Source organism: Bufo gargarizans, chromosome 1 (assembly GCF_014858855.1).
Source record: "Bufo gargarizans isolate SCDJY-AF-19 chromosome 1, ASM1485885v1, whole genome shotgun sequence".
In the NCBI taxonomy this organism is placed as follows: domain Eukaryota; kingdom Metazoa; phylum Chordata; class Amphibia; order Anura; family Bufonidae; genus Bufo; species Bufo gargarizans.
The window spans coordinates 167,299,735-167,320,689 of record NC_058080.1 but is presented as its reverse complement, the minus strand read 5'-3'; the positions used below and the strand labels follow the sequence as shown (position 1 = coordinate 167,320,689).

The following is a 20,955-nucleotide window of genomic DNA, read 5'->3' as shown; positions in this document are numbered from 1 at the left end:
CTCCAGAACTCCCATAGAAATTGAGCAGAAGGAGTGGCAGTGCTCCTTTTAATTTTGGGGGCCCCAAAGGGTATGGGATCCCTGTTCTTGTGATCAGCAGGGTTCCCAGCGGTAGGACCCCCACCAATCTACTCATTATCGTTTATGCTGTGTATCGGAGATAACGTCTCACAAGTGGAATGTCTTCATTTTCTCTTATTTAGGAATGACACTTGGGACCTTGGAACCACTTACTAGTTTTCCATAGAGTGATGGACTCGTGTTGCAATCTTTTAAACTTCCAATGGTCTGCAGGAAACCAATCAATATTGTAACTTGAAGGACAAGTGTATATGGAAGTGAAGCAGGCTGTTGCCTGCTTGATGCTTGCTCTTGGCTGCCATCTGCTGTGCGTTTCTATGATGCAAATTGTAGTCTGTTCTTCTTACTCTCGTGCTTGTAGTACATTCTTTTCACATGTCTTCTTGAAATGGCTTCTCCTAAAAGTGATACTAGTGTATTCGAACGGACCTTATTATATAATTTGCTTTCCATTTTCAGGCAATGATCTCCTGCAGGAAAATTACAGAATCGAGCCAACGGGTGCAGGTTTACCTCAGTCAGGTCATGGAGGCTCTGGGCCAGTTTAGGTAGGGAATGATTGATTCTAAATAGTTTTTACAGCAAATCCAACATCATATCTTTTAGATGCAGTTGTTTCAATTGATTTATAGTTAAAATAATTACAAGCTACAAAATTCCTGTCTTAAGTAAAAATGCTGTCAGTTTAAGCTTATGAATAATATTATTATTATTATTATATTTTATTTTATTTTTTTTACTTTTCAAATATTTCAAAAATCTCTGCTTACTGACAGTGAATGGGAACAGTGTTCTCTCCTGTAAGAAACCCTGAACTTAGACATAATTATGGCTTTTAACCACTGGATATAAGCTAGGATGTTCTCATTCACTGACTGCAAGCAAGGTATTGTAACAGTTATCATAACTAAAAATATGAAACACTTGCAGAACTCCCTTTCATTATCTTTTATGTAGACAGGATCTCAAATATCACTGATATCATATTCTGTTGTGGATATATGCAATGTTTCATATGTTACAGGGAAACCATCTGGAGCTTGTACTGCGCTCCTCGCATCGCTGAGCCAGTATGGCTTACCATGATGTCCAGTACTGCCGAGAAGAGTCAGCTCTGCCAGCATTTCCTGAAGGAGTTCACCGATCTCATTGAGCAGCTTAACAAGAACCAGTAAGTAAAGTCTATTTGCATCAGTTTTAATCCAAATCCCCAGTGTGTAACCTTACAAGATCCTTTCTGATGTGACAAATACCACTTACTAATCTAGCCTTTGTGGAAATCCTGTGCCTTTTAGGTCTCATAAGGTATGCCCTCTGGTTGCGTAGTTTTTTTTTTTTTTTTTTTTTTTTTTTTTTTTTTGTGTGTGCTGTTAACGAGATTCTGTCCGTAAAAATGGCTGCTGATGGAGGGTTATGTGACAAATCACTGCACCTATGCTAAACTTCTAAGGCCCCTTTCACACGGGCGAGTATTCCGTGCGGATGCGATGCGTGAGTTGAATGTATTGCACCCGCACTGAATCCAGACCCGTTCATTTCTGTGGGGCTGTTCACATGAGCGGTGATTTTCATGCATCACTTATGCGTTGAGTGAAAATCGCAGCATGCTCTATATTGTCCGATTTTCACGCGACGCAGGCCCCATAGAAGTGAATGGGAAGCGTGAAAATCGCATAGCATCCGCAAGCAAGTGCGGATGCGGTGCGATTTTTCACGCACGGTTGCTAGGAGACGATCGGGATGGAGACCCGATCATTATTATTATACCCTTATAACATGGTTATAACGGAAAATAATAGCATTCTGAATACAGAATGCATAGTAAAACAGCGCTGGAGGGGTTAAAAAAAAAAAAAAAAAAAAAAAATGTAACTCACCTTAGTCCATTTGATCGCGAAGCCCGGCATCTCCTTGTGTCTCCTTTATTGAATAGGACCTGTGGTGAGCATTAAATACAGGTAAAGGACCTTTGATGACGTCACTCCGGTCATCACATGGTACGTTACATGATCTTTTACCATGGTAAAAGACCATGTGATGACCGGAGTGACGTCATCAAAGGTCCTTTACCTGTATTTAATGCTCAACACAGGTCCTATTCAACAAAGGAGACACAAGGAGATGCCGGGCTTCGCGATCAAGTGGACTAAGGTGAGTTACTTTTTTTTTTTTTTTTTTTTTTTTTTTTTTTTTTTTAACCCCTCCAGCGCTGTTTTACTATGCATTCTGTATTCAGAATGCTATTATTTTCCCTTATAACCATTGTTATAAGGGAAAATTAATACAATCTACAGAACACCGATCCCAAACTTCTGTGAAGAAGTTCGGGTACCAAACATGCGCGATTTTTCTCACGCGAGTGCAAAACGCATGACAATGTTTTGCACTCGCGCGGAAATATTGCGCATTTTCCCGCAACACACCCGCCCTTTTATCCGGGCCAAAAATTAGACGCTCTTGTGAAAGAGGCCTAACAGTTTGTGTACAGATGGTGGGTACAGTGTGCTTAAATAAAGGAGACATTACTTTGCAAAGTAATAACTCTAGCAAATACTGTAGCCAATAAAAGTAATAACCGCAGCCAATACATTCTAATACAGTACGGAGCACTCGCTCCGTACAGTATTCTAACAAAGTTTTATGCGAATCGACTTCGGATGTTTTATCCGAAGTCGATTCGCTGATCCCTATATGTGACCAATGAACATGACGTCACTGGCTTAGGGTAAGCTGTCAGAAGGCCGTGGCGCTCACAGGTGCCTTCTCAAACAGCTGATCGGCGGGAGTCCCAGGTGTCAAACCCCCACCGATCAGATACTGATATGTCAGAAAATCCCTCTATGGCTAATACTTTTCACTCACTCTTTATTTTTATTTTTTTGTACCTATATTCATTTAGCATTTTCATAAACCTCTGCACTTTGCATGTGTTTTTCAGGTTCTTTGCAGCATTAATCACTGCTGTTCTGACTTACCATCTGGCTTGGGTTCCAACAGTGATGCCAAATGACCATCCTCCAATAAGGTCTTTTTGTGAAAAGCACACTTCTCAGTCAGTCAGTCTGCTGGCCAAATCTCACCCATATAACCCCCTGTGGGCTCAGCTTGGTGAGTATTTGTCATGCCTTCATTATAATGTCTGTTGGACCCCCAGCGATCACACGGCTATATATTATAAATGCTGTTCGTGGGGTAACCCCTTGGAAGATACTGTAGTTTCCCTTCTGCTCAGTACATAATAAGCATTCTCTCTCCATATTGGTGAATCATTTTTCTCTCTTGAGTAGTTTATGGACGTATTTTAATTGATTAACCTCTGATTTATCTGTTCTCTTGTGCTGTCAGCTCTTTACTCAACCTAGCAAATAGGAGTCTAGTAAGTTCCCATGGATCTCTGGATAGATTTTATGCCATCTTCTACTTTTCATGACAGTGGAATTGTGTAGGCTTTGGGCTATGTTACAAATGCTGATCCTGTATATCCTTTAGGCCTTGTTCACATCACGTGCACATATTAGGTCATACATTTGTGTATGAGATAGACACTGAAGGGCCACTTTATTACTAGCGTGTTGAAACCCCTCTTTGGTGTTCAGAGCTTCAGGAATTCATTATGGTATAGACCAGTGTGCCTCCAGCTGTTGCAAAACTACAACTCCCAGCATGCCTGGACAGCCTTTGGCTGTGCAGACATGCTGGGAGTTGTAGTTTTGCAACAGCTGGAGGCACACTGGTATAGACCCATGAGGACAGGATAGCTTTTTGCAGTTGCCATAGATTAGATAGACTGAATTGTGCATGTCAGTACATCTGTGCCAGAGATGCTCTATAGGATTGAGATCTAAGAACTGTGAATTATAGGGAACCATGGAAACTTCTCTTCATGTCCTGGAACCAATCCATGACTATTCGGACATTTTGGCTTGGTGCATTGTCCTGTTGAAGGTGTCCGTCTGCTGTAGGGTACACATCTGTCATGTAAGGATGAATTTAGTCGGGCACAATGTTTAGGTAAGCCCTACTGTCCAAACATCCAGCTACAGGTATCGGAGGACTCAGGGTTTGGGAAGAAAACCTTCCCCACGTTGTTAGTCCACCTCCACCATCCTGCACTGTTGACCGGAAAGGTTTATCAATTCAGCCAAAATCTCATTCTCCAATAAGCAACCAAAATCTGAACTCCTCTGAACAGGTGATGTTCTTTCACTGCTTGGTCTTAAAAGTTTGCGCTCTTTTCCCACTGGAATCTTGCCTTTCTGGTTCCCTTAGATGGCAATGGCACTCAAACTGATCGTCTGCTGTTATAGCCCATCTGCACTAAGGAACCAGGAGTTTTGCATTGTGGGACTTTAGTTGGGGCACCAGAATGATTCTTGGCATTCTACTCTGACCCCTTAAGCTGATGAGTTGTTTATGTCCATAGGATCCCCTTTTCCCCGATAATGCTGTTCTTCTCTATAACTTTCACACAGCTGCGTGAGAAACATTCTCCCTCCCCCCAAGGTTTGGCTGCACCCCCAATGCTACGTGCTTAATTTTCATACAGGGGAGCCCCGTTCTTGTAGGAGTAGGTATATCTACTTAGTGTGTACATGTATATCAAGAGATTAAGCATTATGTATCCCCTTTTAATATACATTTTAACATTTAAAAAAGCCTCACCCAGAATGTGACCCCCAGCCAAACACTATCGGATAAGTGAATGCACCCACGTGAGGCTGCTGTAAATCTGACAGTAGGGGATAAACGTCTTATCTATTTAAGTCTCTAGAACATCCTTCAGGTCACCAGCTGATAGAGTAGGGTCACTGATCTTTATGTAGTTTTGTAATACTGGTGCTGTCAGGGGCCATACTGCTTTTAAATGTATTTTGTATATTTTATCATAATCTGTATTGAAGAGATACTCCAGTAATTAATAAAATGATATTACTGAAAATGCCTAAATATTACTAATTATAATCGCATTGCAAAATAGCTTTCATTATTTATAATGGCAGTTTTTTTTATCTGGGGTGTGCTAATGACCACTGCCCTATTAGCATACAGAACCCAACCTAATAACAAAGCTGGATGGTGACTTCAAAGTAGTGAGCTTAAGAACTGTCTCGGCTCTCCTCACTGCTCTTGCAGTCATGAATTACCATCCTACATACAGGCGATAATATATCCGTTTTGTGTAGTAACAGAGCAAAGCAGAAGTACAGAGAGAAGGGCAGGTGTTGGGTGTGGTTAATAAGCACATATAGTCTGTTATATTACCATATCCACACCGCAGTCTGTCTTGTAGGTCTTCCCTGTACAGATTCTTTGAGAATCTGTCGAAGACTGGAAAATTGCTGTTTGCAGATGTTCTCCATCCAATCTGGCTGAGCTTGAACTATTTTGCAAAGAAGAATGGGCAAAAATGTCAGCCTTTTAGATGAGCAAAGCTGGTAGAGACCTATATCTCAATTGCAGCAAACGGTGGTCCTACAAAGTATTAACTAAGGGGAGTGAATACAAATGCACGCTACACTTTCCAGATATTTATGAAAATTTTTAAAAACCATGCATTATTTTCTTTTCACTTCACACATACTTGCTAAGGGTACTTTCACACTAGCGGCAGGACGGATCCAACAGGCTGTTCACCCTGTCGGATCTGTCCTGCCGCTATTTCGCTGGACCGCTGCTCCGTTCCCATTGACTATACTGGGGACGGGGGCAGAGCTCCGGCGAAAGGCCACCGGACTAAAAAGTCGCACATGCAGTACTTTGTCATGTGTGAAAGTAGCCTTATTTGTATTGGTCTGTCACATACAATCTCAATAAAGTACATTTAAGTTTGTGGGTGTAACATGAAAACATTTGGAAAAGTCCAAGGGTTATGAATATATTTTCAAAGCACTGTATGTCAGTGTTGTGGATTCCAGAGCCTAATTGCTTTCAAATTAAGATTCTTATGAACCCTTTTTCTTTTCTCACTCCTATAGGTGATCTCTATGGAGCTATAGGGTCTCCTGTCAGAATGACTCGAACTGTTGTTGTAGGAAAACGTAAAGACTTGGTCCAGCGCATTTTGTATGTCCTTACCTATTTCATCCGTTGCTCTGAACTTCAGGAGAACCATCTGGTTCACAGCAGAGTCTTGAAGAAAGGGGAGCAGATTGTACAGGGAAGTAATGTGACAACTTCACTTGAGAAGGGGGAGGTAGAAGACTCTGAATATGTGGTCATAACACTGAACAATGAGTCTGCCCTGTTGTCTCCTTCTCTGCCCTCTAGCTTGGGTGTTAGATCACCTCAAAATGGACTTGAGCCTTCTGAAATTACAGTGACTGCAGAAAATAAAAGTGATGGCTACTTTCAGTTGACCCAGAGAACTGTTGCACCTCCTACTAGCAATGGAGCTATTTTACATAATGAAAGTTCTTGTAAAGAAAGTGTAACATTGGTGAAAGAAGCCAAAGTAGAGACTTTGGTTTCAGTCACGAGAACACCAGCTTACAAAGCTGAAGACATGTTTACCTCGGATTATCTTACATCCCATGTTAAAGGCCACCACTCTGCTGGCAAATATGACAAAAAAGCTAGCTCTCCAGTGCAACTGTCCGAATGGGCAAAGGAAGTACTTCGTTCAGACCTTAAAGAGGATAATTCTCCTCCTCCAGGGAAAGTAACCTTCAGAATGGGATGTTCCCCATCTTCTGACTCTGACCTGGAGACCTCCAGGAATGAAGTAGATAACAACGTAAAGCCTGAACAGTCAAGTGAGTCCAAAAATGACTTCCGTGCTGCTCACCGAAGGAGGAAAATGCTTTCACGGATCCCCTCTTGTGAAGGAGGTTCCAGTTTATTTGACGAGTATTTTGTGGAGGGCAACAATATTGAAACTAATACAGCAGAATCTCTTCCCTGTAATTCTCTATTATCAGAAAAATGTTTTGTGTCTAGTGCAGTAGCCTATAATCACAGGGAGAAAAGAACTTGTGAGAATGACCTGACAGTCCACCCTCCTCAGATGCCCTCTCGAAGTATCCCCTGTGGGGATCCACTCAAAACGAGTGGAGGCAGGCTGGAGGGAAACCTTCAAAGGAACAAGAGTTATGACAGTGCCCTGGGCCACAGTGACGAGGAGCTGAACACAGATCGCACCCATTCAGAAGACTGGGACCACAACAATGACTATGCAGAAGTAGAGCTTCCAATTCCTAGGTAGGACATAAATTAAGTAAAGAGAGATTCCTTTTAGAGAGTACTTGCAGTGATACTGTATATAATATGATAAATCGGCATTTCTCATGATGCTTTCCTCTCCCACACAATGTATAAGCTCCAGGCACAACTGATATTCTGCTAACCCTAGTACAAAGTCTGAGATCCTTAAATGGTGTTTAGGTCATGTTGCAGCCCTGCAGTATTCCTTTAAAGGCTATGTTCACCTTCAGGGGAATTTCTTTATGAACAAGAATTTATAAAATTTTGGGCCAAAATATATATTTTTTTCAATTGGTCTTTATTAAAAATGTTCAGCCATTTCTGAGGTACAAGGATTAAAAAAACAGTCTGTAATCTGTGGCTTTGTTTTCTACGAATCCTATGAGGCTCATGTTTAGCTCTGATCTCCTAACCTCATAAACACAATTATAATTCAGTTCTTATCAAACTGATAAGAATATGGCTTAAATAAACGTTTATGAGGTCAGGAGATCAGATATAAGAGCTCCACATGAACCATCAGATGACAAGATTCATAGAAAACAGTCACTGCTTGCAAACAAACAGATATTTCTAACCCTTTTATCTCAGGGACTGCTGAACGTTTTTAATAAAGACCAATTGAAAAATAATTTCTACCCCCGAATAAGTAAAATGCTATCATAAAAAAGTGTACAAGGTTGTTAAATAAAATTTACTGCAGGTCACTTTGTCCAGTTGGTGTTGGATCCAATCCCATGTATAGGTGAATAAAGCTCCTACTGAGCTGAACTAGCATTCCTCGCACTGGAGCCATGGCTTCTGTAATTGCAGGAGCAGTTATGGATTTATTGCCTTATGGTTCCTGATGGACCACATCTAATTATATAAAAAAAAAATATATAAATGGGAACCTTGTGAAACAATTTTTATGTTTTTTATATATTAAATAGTAGTGCAGCAGACTGCATTATGTTGGCTCTTGAAACCTGGCTGAACTTGAAGCCATCCTTCAGTTAGGTGTAACCTTCTGAAAATCACTTGCTGTAAAGCAGATCATGTCTTCTGTCATAGTTCATACAGTGTTGGGGAGGTTGTAGATTTTATTTAACCCTTTTTTTTTTTTTTCCTCGTCTAGATCTGAAGTCATCAGCAGCCCAAGTGTTAAAAACTTTGGGCGGTCTCTGTTTGGTGGTTACTGCTCCACATATATGCCTGATATGGTGCTTCATGGGATTGCAAGTACTGAGAAGCTGAAGCCATGCTTGACGGCCAGCCTGGCTCACTCAACCCACGTATGTTGGTGCATACTGTCAGGTGACATTGCCCCCAAAATAAGGCTCTGTTCACACTTGCATTGCATGAAATGAACAGAAGCCACAATGTTCGTGTCAATATGGGCTAAAACATCAGTTTATTTGAGTGGAATAGTTTCTGTTCCAAATAATTGTGCAGTGACATAATAAAGAGAGAGAGAGAGTTGGGGCTCTTTCACACGAGCAAATGCTGTGTGTGTCATCCGCTGCGTGAATGACAGCCAAGCCCTGTTCTGGACAGCAGAGACACGGAGCATTAACATGACTGATAATGCTCCATTCCTCTGTTACCTTTTTACTACAAAATCACGGTGACATCAGAGGCATGGAGCATTATCAATCATGTTACTGCTCTGTGTCTCTGCTGTCCGGAGAGGGGCTTGGCTGCCATTTACACTGTGGATGACACGCACGGCATCTGCTCGTGTGAAACAGCCCTTGGAGAGCGGCCCGCAAATGTGAATGTAGCCTTAGAGAGAGAGAGTGTGTGTGATAGATATAGTTTATTAAAGTGGTTGTCAAGCAGAATAAAACATTTACATATAAAACATGGGACAGTATGGGTAAAAAATAAATAAAAATTAAGCATTTCTCACTTTACCGATTCCCACAGTTGCCATTCCCGCTGGTTTCCACTTAATTTCGTTCCATCTTGACATGCAGAAAATGCACGCACGCTGAATGGGCATCTCCTGTGTGTCAAGATGGGACCAGGAGGTGGAAATCACCAAGAAGCGGTAAACTGTGGTCACTGCACTTGTGATGGATCAGTAAGTTATCCTTGTGGAATTTTTTATTTATTTATTTATTTATTTATTTAATCCATTCTGCCTCTTTTCTAAAAATGCCTGTAATATAACTATTAGCATACCAAAAAAAAGCTTGTGAATATATCTTCTGCATATGTATAAAATAAGCGTTAAGCCGAGGAGTTAAAACCGTTGTCTTTGGTTCCAGCACCCTGTCCTGGATGAGCCCCTTGCAGAAGCCGTGTGCATAGTGGCAGACACGGATAAATGCAGTGTGCAGGTTGTCAGCAGCCAGAAGACCACCACGGACAGCATGAAGCTTGGTACAGAAGTCTTGGTGTCCAGTCAAGTGTGCAGTTTGCTTCAATCTGTTTTACAGCTTCACAAGCTGAGAACCCCCCCTGTGTTTGTAAGTACTCCGCTGGTCAGAAAGAGTTGCCAGTATCGGACCTTATGCACTTTGGGGTCTTTTATTGCAGACTTAGTAATTGATCTCTATTTTTATGGCTTCAAGATGGGCACTGTGACTTGCGCTTATATAACAATAGATCTGTAGGTAACTCGATTAAATCGGGTAGACACAAGGCACTCTTTTGCTGGAGTGCTTCTTTAATTTCCTGTTCTTCCTTTGCCTCATGAAGATAGTGATTTAGGTATCTGACAAATACAAGAAAGTTGCCGATAAAGCGGATCTGTAAACTGTGGCCTAAAGTGACTCCAGGGCATAGCTCCATCTTATAATGTGCTTTTCATTAGAAAGTGTGGGCACCCTCTCATCATGGCACTCCCCATGTCGGGCTGTGTGTAGTATGAGATTTGGCAGATCAATTATTTAGGAGGGAAACCTCTATTGAGCTTTTTGAAGCAGTATGAATGATGCTAGTCTTAATGAGAACCTGTCCCCATTAAATTCAGTCCTATCTGCAGGCAATATATTTAAATCTCTGCTCGTTCTGTGTTTTAGGAGTCAGGTAGGTGGAGTTATCAGTGATCCGGCTGCCCTTCAATGTGCATGCTCAGATATGTCCGTCACAGGGGCGGACTGGCCATAGACCCTACAGGGAAATATTTCAAGGGGCTGCCCATGTCCTTCTCTGTTGCTGGCCGGGTACATAAAGAGCTCTCAGTGGTAATTAATGCACATACTCATGTACCTGCCCAGTGAAAACACATGTCCTCCTAAATTTAACTACTGTGGCGAGGTTACTACGAGTTTGGCGACAAATGTGGTAAATGGCTGGCGAAAGCTTTACATCCACGTATTCCTCTCACACACATCCCCTCATTAAACATAGGCTCGAGGGGCCAGATACACGCCCCACTTGAAATTGCCCGTGAGTTCCGGTCATATTACTCGGACTTATATAATTTAGATCACACACATACATCTGTCCGGAGATCGTCATCCCAAGACGTGCAAAATTATCTATCTCAATTTGGTCCCCCGATTCTCCCGGACGATGCATCTACTGGTATGGAGGAAGATTTTTCTTCATCAGAGCTTCTATACGTCATTTAAGGATCTCAAGAATGGGAAGAGCCCCGGCCCGGATGGGTTGTCCGCTCGTTTCTATAAATACTTTACGGAGGATCTGGCCCCCATACTCCTAGATGCATTTAATTCTATATCCGCCACATGCCCCTTCCCCTCTCAAACCCTACAAGCACATATTTCGGTCATCCCCAAACCAGACAAGGACCATTCCCTTTGCTCCAATTATAGGCCCATCTCCCTTCTTAACATCGACCTGAAAATATTTGCCAAAATACTGGCTTTAAGATTACACCCCCACATACCGAAATTGTATTCAGGTGGGATTTGTTCCAGGGCGAGAGGCCCGTGACAACACCATCAAATCTATAAGTCTGATCTCTAAAGCTAAACAATTAAAGATCCCCATGTGTCTTCTCTCGGTGGATGCGGAGAAGGCATTCGACAGGGTCAGTTGGCACTTCCTGGAAAGGACTTTGATTCATATTGGGGTGGGTCCCAGGATGATAAATAGAATCATGGCCTTATACTCTGGCCCTACTGCTCGGGTGCGTGTCAATGGTGTCCTGTCGGATGCCTTCTCTATATCAAATGGAACGCGGCAGGGATGTCCTCTCTCCCCGTTTCTTTACATTCTTGTTATGGAATCCCTAGCGAATGCCTTGCGAGCCAATGATGCAATTAGAGGCCTACACATTGGCAATATAGAACATAAACTGTCACTGTTTGCCGACGATCTTTTGATGTACTTAACAGCCCCTAGAATTGGTCTCCCCTCGGTACTGAAGGAATTTCGGATTTTTGGGATGTTATCCAACTTCAAGGTCAATGTCCAAAAGTCTGAACTTTTAAATATCTCTCTCCCCTCTCGAGATGTTACTGCACTCAAAGACGCATTCGCTTTTAAATGGGCCCCAAGTAAGCTTAAACACCTGGGAACTTACGTCTCCTCTGACACTTCCCACTTGTTCAAGCTCAACTACCTCCCTATACTTCACACCATTGAAAATAACTTACAAGCTTGGTCAGCTTTAAATGTTTAGTGGTTTGGCAGAATAAACACCTTAAAAATGGACGTTCTGCCCAGACTTCTTTATTTATTCCAGACAATCCCCTGTCGGATCCCAGCCTCTTACTTTGCACGTCTAAGGAAACTCGCTTCCCGTTTTATATGGGGTAGATCCAAAGCCAGGTTGAGCTACAATCTTATGGTCAGGTCCAGGGAACATGGAGGCACGGGATTGCCTGACTTACTATCATATTACAGAGCGGCGGTCGCCAATTGCGTGATTGACCTAATCCATAATCTTGAGGGAAAGCTTTGGGTTGAATTAGAACACGCTCTAGCTCCTGGCCTTATTCCAAGCGTTTTCTGGTTTCCGACAAATACACTGACCCAGATGCCTATTCAAAGGTCGTCACCTTTTCTATCTTCTCTAGTACACATTTGGACCAAGTTTGCCTCCACGACCCGGTTGGCTACAATCCCTGGCCCTCTCATAAACATATCTGGTCATCCGTTGATGCCAGCCACACTGTTAGCTCTACCGGCTCTCGGCTTACACTCCAGGCCCCAGATCAGGGTCAAAGACATATATTCGGCCCTCTCACAAACATATCTGGTCATCCGTTGATGCCAGCCACACGGTTAGCTCTACCGGCTCTCGGCTTACACTCCAGGCCCCAGATCAGGGTCAAAGACATATATTCGGCCCTCTCACAAACATATCTGGTCATCCGTTGATGCCAGCCACACGGTTAGCTCTACCGGCTCTCGGCTTACACTCCAGGCCCCAGATCAGGGTCAAAGACATCCGTTGATGCCAGCCACACGGTTAGCTCTACCGGCTCTCGGCTTACACTCCAGGCCCCAGATCAGGGTCAAAGACATATATTCGGCTGGAGGGATTAAAGATCTTAAAGATTTAGGCCATATTATCCCTGACTCACCTGGGCGTTGGTTTCACTACTTACAATTGCGCAGTTTCACTGGATCTCTGGCACCCGGTATGCAACTACAGTCCTCATTATCTCATTTCGAGAAATTATGCCTAGCTACTTCTGCTCCTGTGCATCCTATATCTCTTATATATGCCATTCTGAACTCGGGAGAGATCGGGGATGACACAGAAGAATTCCCTGCCCCAACTAAGAAAATTATGCTTTCATGGGAATCTGAACTGGGATATCCTCTTACACCTGCTCAATGGAAGAGATCTCTCCTCTTCATCCATAAGTCTTCGATCTCCTGTAAGATTCAGGAACTCAATTATAAGATCTGGTCTAGGTGGTATAGGACTCCGGTTAAGCTTAACCAGTTCTATCCTTCGGTGCCAGACACGTGCTGGAGGTGTTCGAAAGATAGGGGCACTATGTTGCACATCTGGTGGGAGTGTACGGGAGTAGCAACACTATGGAACGACATCTTCAAGCTATACGAATATCTATACAAAATCCATGTTCCTATGTCACCCCAGATAGCTCTCCTTTCAGTTTTTCTGGGCAGAATTAGGATGGTTAGGAAGGGTATCCTTAGATTTTTTTGTCATAGCAATGCGACAAATAATTCCCAGAGCTTGGCGATCACCAGATAGCCCCCTCAGAGTCACATGGGTGGGTGCTTTAGATTCTTTGGCACGCCTGGAAGAGTTGGGTGCAGAAGACCAGGGTCTTGGAGTTGCTCACTCTAAACAATGGGAGGCCTGGTACCAGTTTCGTGCATCTCCAGGTTTCTCGGGTTGGTTGTCCTCAGGTTCTACTACCTAAAGTATCCTGTCTAGTCTGACTGCAATTATATCTTGTATGGATTACTAGATCAATCCCTTCCCTCCTCGCCCTCCCCCCTGGATCCTTTGTCTTGTCCCCCCCCCCCCCTACCCCATTCATCTGATGATTGTTGAATCTATTTTATGTATGCTGATTTAATATGTAATTTTGTAATTTTCGCATATTGCATATGCTCAATGTAACTTTTTCATAGTGCATATATTCAAATGCATATGGTTTTCAATAAAAATAAATTTAACTACTGTGGCCCAAATCGTACCTCCTAATCTCCTGGCTCCATATCTTAATCTGAGACAACTGGAGGATGAAGGCTGAAAATGGCAGCTCTAGTTGACCACCAATGAGGACAGCTTTTGGGCAGTGTATTGTGCTACACTGTGGTATTTGGTTCTGCTGGGACAGTATTTTGCACTATGCAATTGCTGACCATGCCTACTTGTGTTGCCCCACCTTATGTCAATTTGGACCCCCTAAAACATGGGGCCACTTTTACTCCCCCCACCTCCAGGGCCACTGTAGGCTCCAGTCTGCCCCCGAATCCCCACAAAACTATATATAAATCTGCTGAGACATGGGGTCCAACATGACAGGTTCCCTTTAACATTAGCTTTGTCTACATGTTTAGCTGCCATTTACCGTATATTCTGATTTCTTGTATGTGGTGTAGATTATTGTACATATTGTTTCAGAAGTCATTAAATCATTACATTTTGCTTTTATTTAGTGATAGACCTAAACCAAATTTTAAATATATATATTTTTTTCCACCCCATTTAGTGTGTGATGCATCTAGAGGACAAACTACAAGAGTTGTACTTGAAAAGTAAAATGCTTTCTGAGTACCTGAGGGGACACACCCGAGTCCATGTGAAAGAGCTTGGAATCGTGTTGGGGTGAGTGTTTCCACTGAAGTGGTCTAAGCTAATGAACCCATGATCACAGGACATCTCTGGAATATCTACCGTCATTATGTCATTGCTACAACAGTCTTTATAGGAGGAATTAAAATAAATGTAAAGGTCTTTTTAGAAAATTGGTCACCAGTGTCTGCAGCTGTTATAAAACTACCACTCCCAACATGCAGTCAGGCAGACTCAAGAGCACCGCTTTGGAGAATGAAGCTGATCATTTAGGTCACTCAAGACATTTAGTGTGAAATATAAAGCCCAAAGATGGCCACTTGAGGGGAAAATGGCTAAAATACAAAATGAATAAAAGAGCTAATAGCTATCAATATAACTGATGGGTACATAAACAAAGTGCCCTCCCCATATATTCTTCAGTAATTGCTCTTTGATCAGTCCAGCGGTCTGATGAATATGGACACTGTACATATGAGAACTGTCTGGATTTTTATGTGACTATCAGATATACTGTAGCTAGCTATGATCTATTTTTATGTGTTATTTGTATTCAATTTTGTATCTTTTTTATTTTTCTCAAGGTTGTCTCATGTTTTATGCTAATATATGTCTTGAATGACCTCCTAGATAGCTGGTAGCATTTTTACCAAACTCATTTAGTTAAAACGCTTAGGGGGAGATTTATCAAAACTGGTGTAAAGGAAATGTGGCTTAGCCGCCCATAACAACCAGTCAGATTCCACCTTTCATTTTTTTACAGCTCCTTTTGAAAAATGAAAGGTGGAATCTGATTGGATTAGCATTGAAGTGAATGGGGCTGCGCATGATACTAAGCACAGCCGCTATATAATGTACGACACTGTGATTGGTAAGCTGCGAGAAGGCCGCGGTGCTCACAGGGGCGCAGCGCCTTCCCAAAACAGCTGATCAGCAGGGGTACTGGGTGTCAGACCCCCACGGATCAGATAGTGATAACCTCCCCTGAGGATAGGTAATCAGTAACAAAATCTCAGAAAACCCATTTAAACAGCCCGTAGAAGAGGCCCCAGTGATCAGGTAAAAGTATTCGCCTCTTCAACCAGGCCCAGGGTGGTACATTGTCTAGTGGCTGTGCCTGGTACTGCAGCTCTGTTTCATTCACTTGAAAGGGACTGACCTGCAGAAGGACATGTGACTGATGGATGTGACATCACAAGATGAAGAGGCTGCAGTGCTCTTCCCAAGTCCTGGAAAACCCCATTTAGGCTACTTTCACACTAGCGTTTTTCTTTTCCGGCACGGAGTTCCGTCAAAAGGGCTCGATGCCGGAAAAGAACTGATCAGTTATACCCCCATGCATTCTGAATGGAGAGTATGCTACGGTTTTATCTCCGGCCAAAAAAACAGAAGACTTGCCTGAATGCCCGATACGGCATTTTTTTCCATAGGAATGTATTAGTGCAGGATCCGGTATTCAAAATACTGGAATCCGGATCCGTTTTGCCTGATGACACTGGAAAGATGGATCCGGCATTTCAATGTATTTTTCTGATTGATCAGTCTTACAAATGCCATCAGTTGGCATACGTTTTGCAGGCGATGGAACTGCCTGCCGGATCACTCTGCTGCAAGTGTGAAAGTAGCCTAAGCTGGCCATACACCTTAAGCCACTGTTCACTTCACCAGAATAAACTGCCAATGTATATGCCGATAGGCGTCCATAAGCCTGCTCTGGGGTCTGCACCGCCATCCCTTTTATTTCACTGTAAGAAAATCTTTTCAATACAGATGGGCACTCCTAAAAGTATACAGTACATGTCTGGCAGCCGATTGGTGTTCAGTTACATACATTGGGCTATGGGTTCTGAGTTTACATCAGAAAGTTTTTCACTTGCTTTTTTTTTATGCACCAAATGTGTGCCATGATGTGAACACAGACTAATCGGTCAGCAACCTTCGGCACTCTAGCTTCTGTGAAACTACAACTCTCAGAATACATGCTTGCGTGACTGTTCTTGTAACTCCCATACACCTGAATGGAGCATGCTGGGAGTTGTAGTCGCTGAACAGCTGGCGGTTGCTGATTTGTGTGTGTGTGCTGTGTAATGTGGACATTCTTGTAACTGGTGTCCTCTGCATTCTGTTTCCCATTCAGGATTGAATCCAATGACTTGCCTTTGTTGGCGGCCGTGGCAAGTACCCATTCTCCTCATGTTGCCCAAATCCTTTTATAAGCTGCATCGTACATTCGGTCATTCCATAAGCTACGGAGGAGAAACAACCATTCTGGAAAAGGGGAGACCTGACGCCTCTGTTCTTCTGAACTGTATCCCCTGCATCCTAATGGGGGCACTTTTTAAAGTTTACATGACGTGAAGGCATTCTGCCATCCCCAGTGGCCTTTTTGTCGCTTCACAGTAAAGCATTTTGGGAAAACTTTGAAATACTTAAACTCTTCATTGCTGATGTCTGGACAGTCACTTTTTTTTTGGAAATCTTTCCACCAATGTCGTGTAGAACAGGAAGATGTGGAGAATTCGGCATGTAATTCTATTGTATGGCCTTTATAGGATATGACCTGGTGCCTATATACACAGTGAATAGTCTTACAAGCATAACACCCCAAACAATCCCCTCTGCTTATTCTCCTGCATTTCGCCACTATCCCACAACTACAAGTCCCAGCATGCTCTGCTGGATATATTCCAAGGAAACGTTATAACGTCCTGACGTGGAACTGGCTGACCAGTTAGAGGGTACATTCCTGGTTGTTGTTCTTGATAAATGGTACCCATGGCCCATATGGTCCCATAAGCAACAAATCCATGTTGAGATTTGAATTCTAAACTGCACTGGAAAATTTTTATGTTTTGTTTACTGCACTTGGAGGGGAGGGTGTCGAGAAATAATAGTTATTTAAGGGCATCTCGAAGGGTCCTTTTACTTGAGCAGATTTCTAAAAATTCACCACCCTTTCAAAGGAATATTCTCATCTTATAAAGTTATGGTGTATGGCTAAGCTATGCTATTACTTTATGATCAGTGGGGGTCTGATCTCTATGGATCCTGAGAATGTAGCCCTGTGTCTGTTAGGTTTTCCTGGCATGATGACTCTCCTGGCCACTCGTCTGTGACGTGTACTGCAGCACAGCCCCATTCTAGCTTGTTTTTGGTCTGGGCCCCACCAATTTTGAGAATAAAGGGGCCACAGTGCTGCATCCCCTTTAGGATTTCTCTGCGGAGACTACCGAGCTGTACAGAACTGCAGATTGAATGGGGCTGTGCTGCAAATCTCTGTACAGCTGGGTGGTCTCCGCAGAGAAATCCTAGAAGGGAATGCAGCGCTGTGGCCCCTTTATTCTCAAAATTGGTGGGGCTCAGTCCCACCGATCATAGCTTGATGGCAAAATCCTAGCCATTTGCCCTCACTTTACCCCATTAACACATGACTGGTGCTGATAATAGAAGCCATTCAAGGGGAGGAACGTACAGATTAGTGCTGATGTGGATTTAACTAAAGCCACGTTCAGCAGTGACCAATCAGAAATTTATGCCAGGAATTTAAAAAATAAAAAAGCATTATGGCCTGTTGTAAATGTCTTCCTTTATAGGCCACGCTCCTCTGTGTATGCTATAATTGTTTGCATGGTACTAGTAGTCTCAAGGAACTTTCAAATGAAACCTACATACTTGACTCGCATGCAAACCCTCTACTATGGTTGTATTTGAGGCTTGAGTTCCCTTCCATGGACTTTTGTGGTAAATATTGGACTAGATCTTAGAAGGACAAAGGAAAAGGTTTTTCTTCTCCTATATTGCCCTGCAGATGAGCCCTTTGGGTATGTCCATCCTTCAGTCTGGAAATGTGTCATACATGGTACATATGACACCAGTAGTGATCACGCTTTTACACTGGAGATACAGGTTTACAATCTCTTCTCCTGTGTGCTGTATGAAACGGCATATTGGAAGAGAAAGGAAGGATGTATGGAAGAGAAATTTCTGGTTGAGTTGGGGGAAAGAATCAGGAACAAGTCATCACTGCCAAAGGGGAGGGACAGTATGTGTGCTGAGTGCTATAGTAGAACCTACTGTATGTAGCTGGTTGCCCAACTGCCCATGTGCGGTCTTGACCATCTGAAAAGAAAATGTGAGCCATCAACCAAATATAATTTCTTTTTGTTTAGTTATTTTTTTTTTTTTTTTTTTTGGTAAAAATAAAATAAAAAAATCCACAATATTTATTCATTTAAGGCCAGGTCCACAAATTCCGTATGTATACAGTAATATGCTGATCAACCAGCCTACAAATCCACACCAGATTCCACCCTGTGATACTTGTTGATTTTGTTGTATTGCAAAGGATAATCTCCATGGCATTTCTGCAACAGATAGGGCCTCCGTTGTGCATTCAGGTGGTTAAGGCTGCTTTCACATGTGCGGCACAGCTCTCTGGCAGGTTGTTTTGGCAGAAAATGCCAGGAATTGGCCAGATAAAGTTGCGTGCATATTTGCCGGGGAGCTGCCGGATCCCATTCTAGTCAAAGGGGTCTGGCGGGCGGGCAGCACTACCCGGTAATGCCGCATCTGGAGGACTCCAGCAGGCTCTTCTCTACCGGAGTAGCCTTAGACCTTCAGCTGTACTGTAATGTGAAGCTGAATTTCACTGCATATTCCACTACATATATACAATGTGTGATCAGAGATGGTAGCCAGTCTACATTGCACCCAGCACCTTTTTATAAGCTCTACGTCTGGCAGTGCTCCCTTTGCAATATGCAAGTAATCAGTGGATTGTTATTGAATTATGACTAGGTCAGATATTTTTCCCTCACCAGTGCAGCATTAGAAAAAAAATAATCAGTTATGTTTTTAGTTTTTTTTCTTCTTTCTTCAAAGTACAGAAGCTTGTACTTGATGTAGCATATCATTACTTCTATCACTGACCACTGCTTTCATACTGGATCTGGCTTTTACTTTGATGAACAAACCTGTTACCCATGGGGAATAGATGTGCAGCACAGAAGACTCCTCGAGAAACCTTGAGTATTTTCCCAGACGAATACGAAGTCTTCTGTAGAAGATTATAGACCAAATTAGAAATGACACTAATTATCCAGACCGTACTCGCTGTCTTCTCTTCACGTTTCTACCTCAATTGTTAGGACTGTGGCTCTTTTGTGTGAAGTCTTTTTTTCTGTCTATTTAAAATAGAAAAATGCATACTATGGCGTGGCGAGCAAGTTTGTGTTTTTTTTTCTTGAAATTTTTTTTTTGTTTTCTTGTGTTGTGCAAGTTGGGGGAGAATACACTACCCACTTAGCTATGTATGCTAGATTTATTTTTTTATGTTTACCCCCCAGAATTTTTATAGAATTTTTTTTTCCTTGCTTTAAATAAGAAATATTTTTAATAGTTTTATTGTCAGTATTAAAGTAGATTGTGCTTCTACCTTGTATGTGTTGCTTACATATCATTGCGCACATGTGCTTTTTGACATGGAATTAATGGAGACTAAGTGTAAAAACTGAAGATCTGCGTACAAGTCTTAATCTGCTGCCAGTGTTGAAGCTGAATTTATTTTTATTTTATTTTTTACCTAGATGTCGTTTTACACTTTTTGTTGTTGTTGGTAGTGAAGATTAACTCCATATTTTTTTTAAAATATTTTCATTTTAAAGCTGTTGTATAAAATCAGGGTTTATTGAAAGCAGTGATTTTACCAGGCAGAGTGAGTTTTATTTAGGACACTTTCACACCAAGTTTTTTTTTTTTTGGTGCAGTTTTTATGCACTTTTGTGTTTTTTATTGACTTTTTTTTTGGCACCTCCCATTTTGTTCTGTAAAAACGCCTGCTCCCGATGTTAGCTGAAGATCTATGAAATGCAGGGCACAAAAGCCGCAGGGGGAGGAGAAAAAAAAAAAACGTAGGATTTTTTTGTAGCAAAAAAATAAATAAATAAAAAATGTATGTGTGCGTGTATACATTAGGAACCGTTCGTTAATTTCTCATGTGCATCTGGAACACCTGATCTTAGCACTTCAACATACTGAACAGTTGTCAGGTGAAATTTAGGGAATATTTGCTTTTATTTTACTGATGTAATCTTTAAATATTTTATGTGAAATTTTGTGCAATAAACCTTTGACTATAAATTGTTTGCTTTGTGGTGTGCATCATATTTTTATCCTTGCAGCTTTGTAATGCAGAACACAGTGGCCATTGCATGATGCCTTAGTACAGCTCTGTTTGTCATGACAGCTGAGACTGGATGAAAATGTGAAATTTTTATATATATTTAATGATGCAGCATAGCTCTATCCTGTTTAAAGTAGATCTGTCATCAGAGATCATCATAAGTAACAGCAGCATAGTATGGGGACAGGTCTTCTTTTCTGTTGACCATAACGGGATACAAAAATATTGGACCGTTTGGCTAATAGGAGCAATCAAAGAGTACAGCAGATACTTAGTTTGGTGTATATCCTGGGGGAAGCGCTACCTTTGC

General features: G+C 42.1%; 1 protein-coding gene across 3 annotated transcripts in view; it reads left to right on the top strand.

Moving 5' to 3' along the window:
• The window catches only part of FNIP2 (folliculin interacting protein 2), a 57,496-nt gene extending 36,889 nt beyond the window's left edge, over positions 1 to 20,607 (top strand). For all 3 annotated transcript variants that reach the window (XM_044300036.1, XM_044300028.1, XM_044300022.1), the window contains 8 exons: positions 541 to 629; positions 1,106 to 1,252; positions 3,020 to 3,189; positions 6,057 to 7,278; positions 8,399 to 8,555; positions 9,534 to 9,734; positions 14,382 to 14,497; positions 16,602 to 20,607. In XM_044300036.1, the coding sequence (XP_044155971.1) occupies positions 541 to 629; positions 1,106 to 1,252; positions 3,020 to 3,189; positions 6,057 to 7,278; positions 8,399 to 8,555; positions 9,534 to 9,734; positions 14,382 to 14,497; positions 16,602 to 16,680 (2,181 nt within the window). In that variant the 3' untranslated portion in view covers positions 16,681 to 20,607. The remainder of the gene's footprint in view (positions 1 to 540; positions 630 to 1,105; positions 1,253 to 3,019; positions 3,190 to 6,056; positions 7,279 to 8,398; positions 8,556 to 9,533; positions 9,735 to 14,381; positions 14,498 to 16,601) is intronic.
• Positions 20,608 to 20,955: the final 348 nt, after the last annotated feature.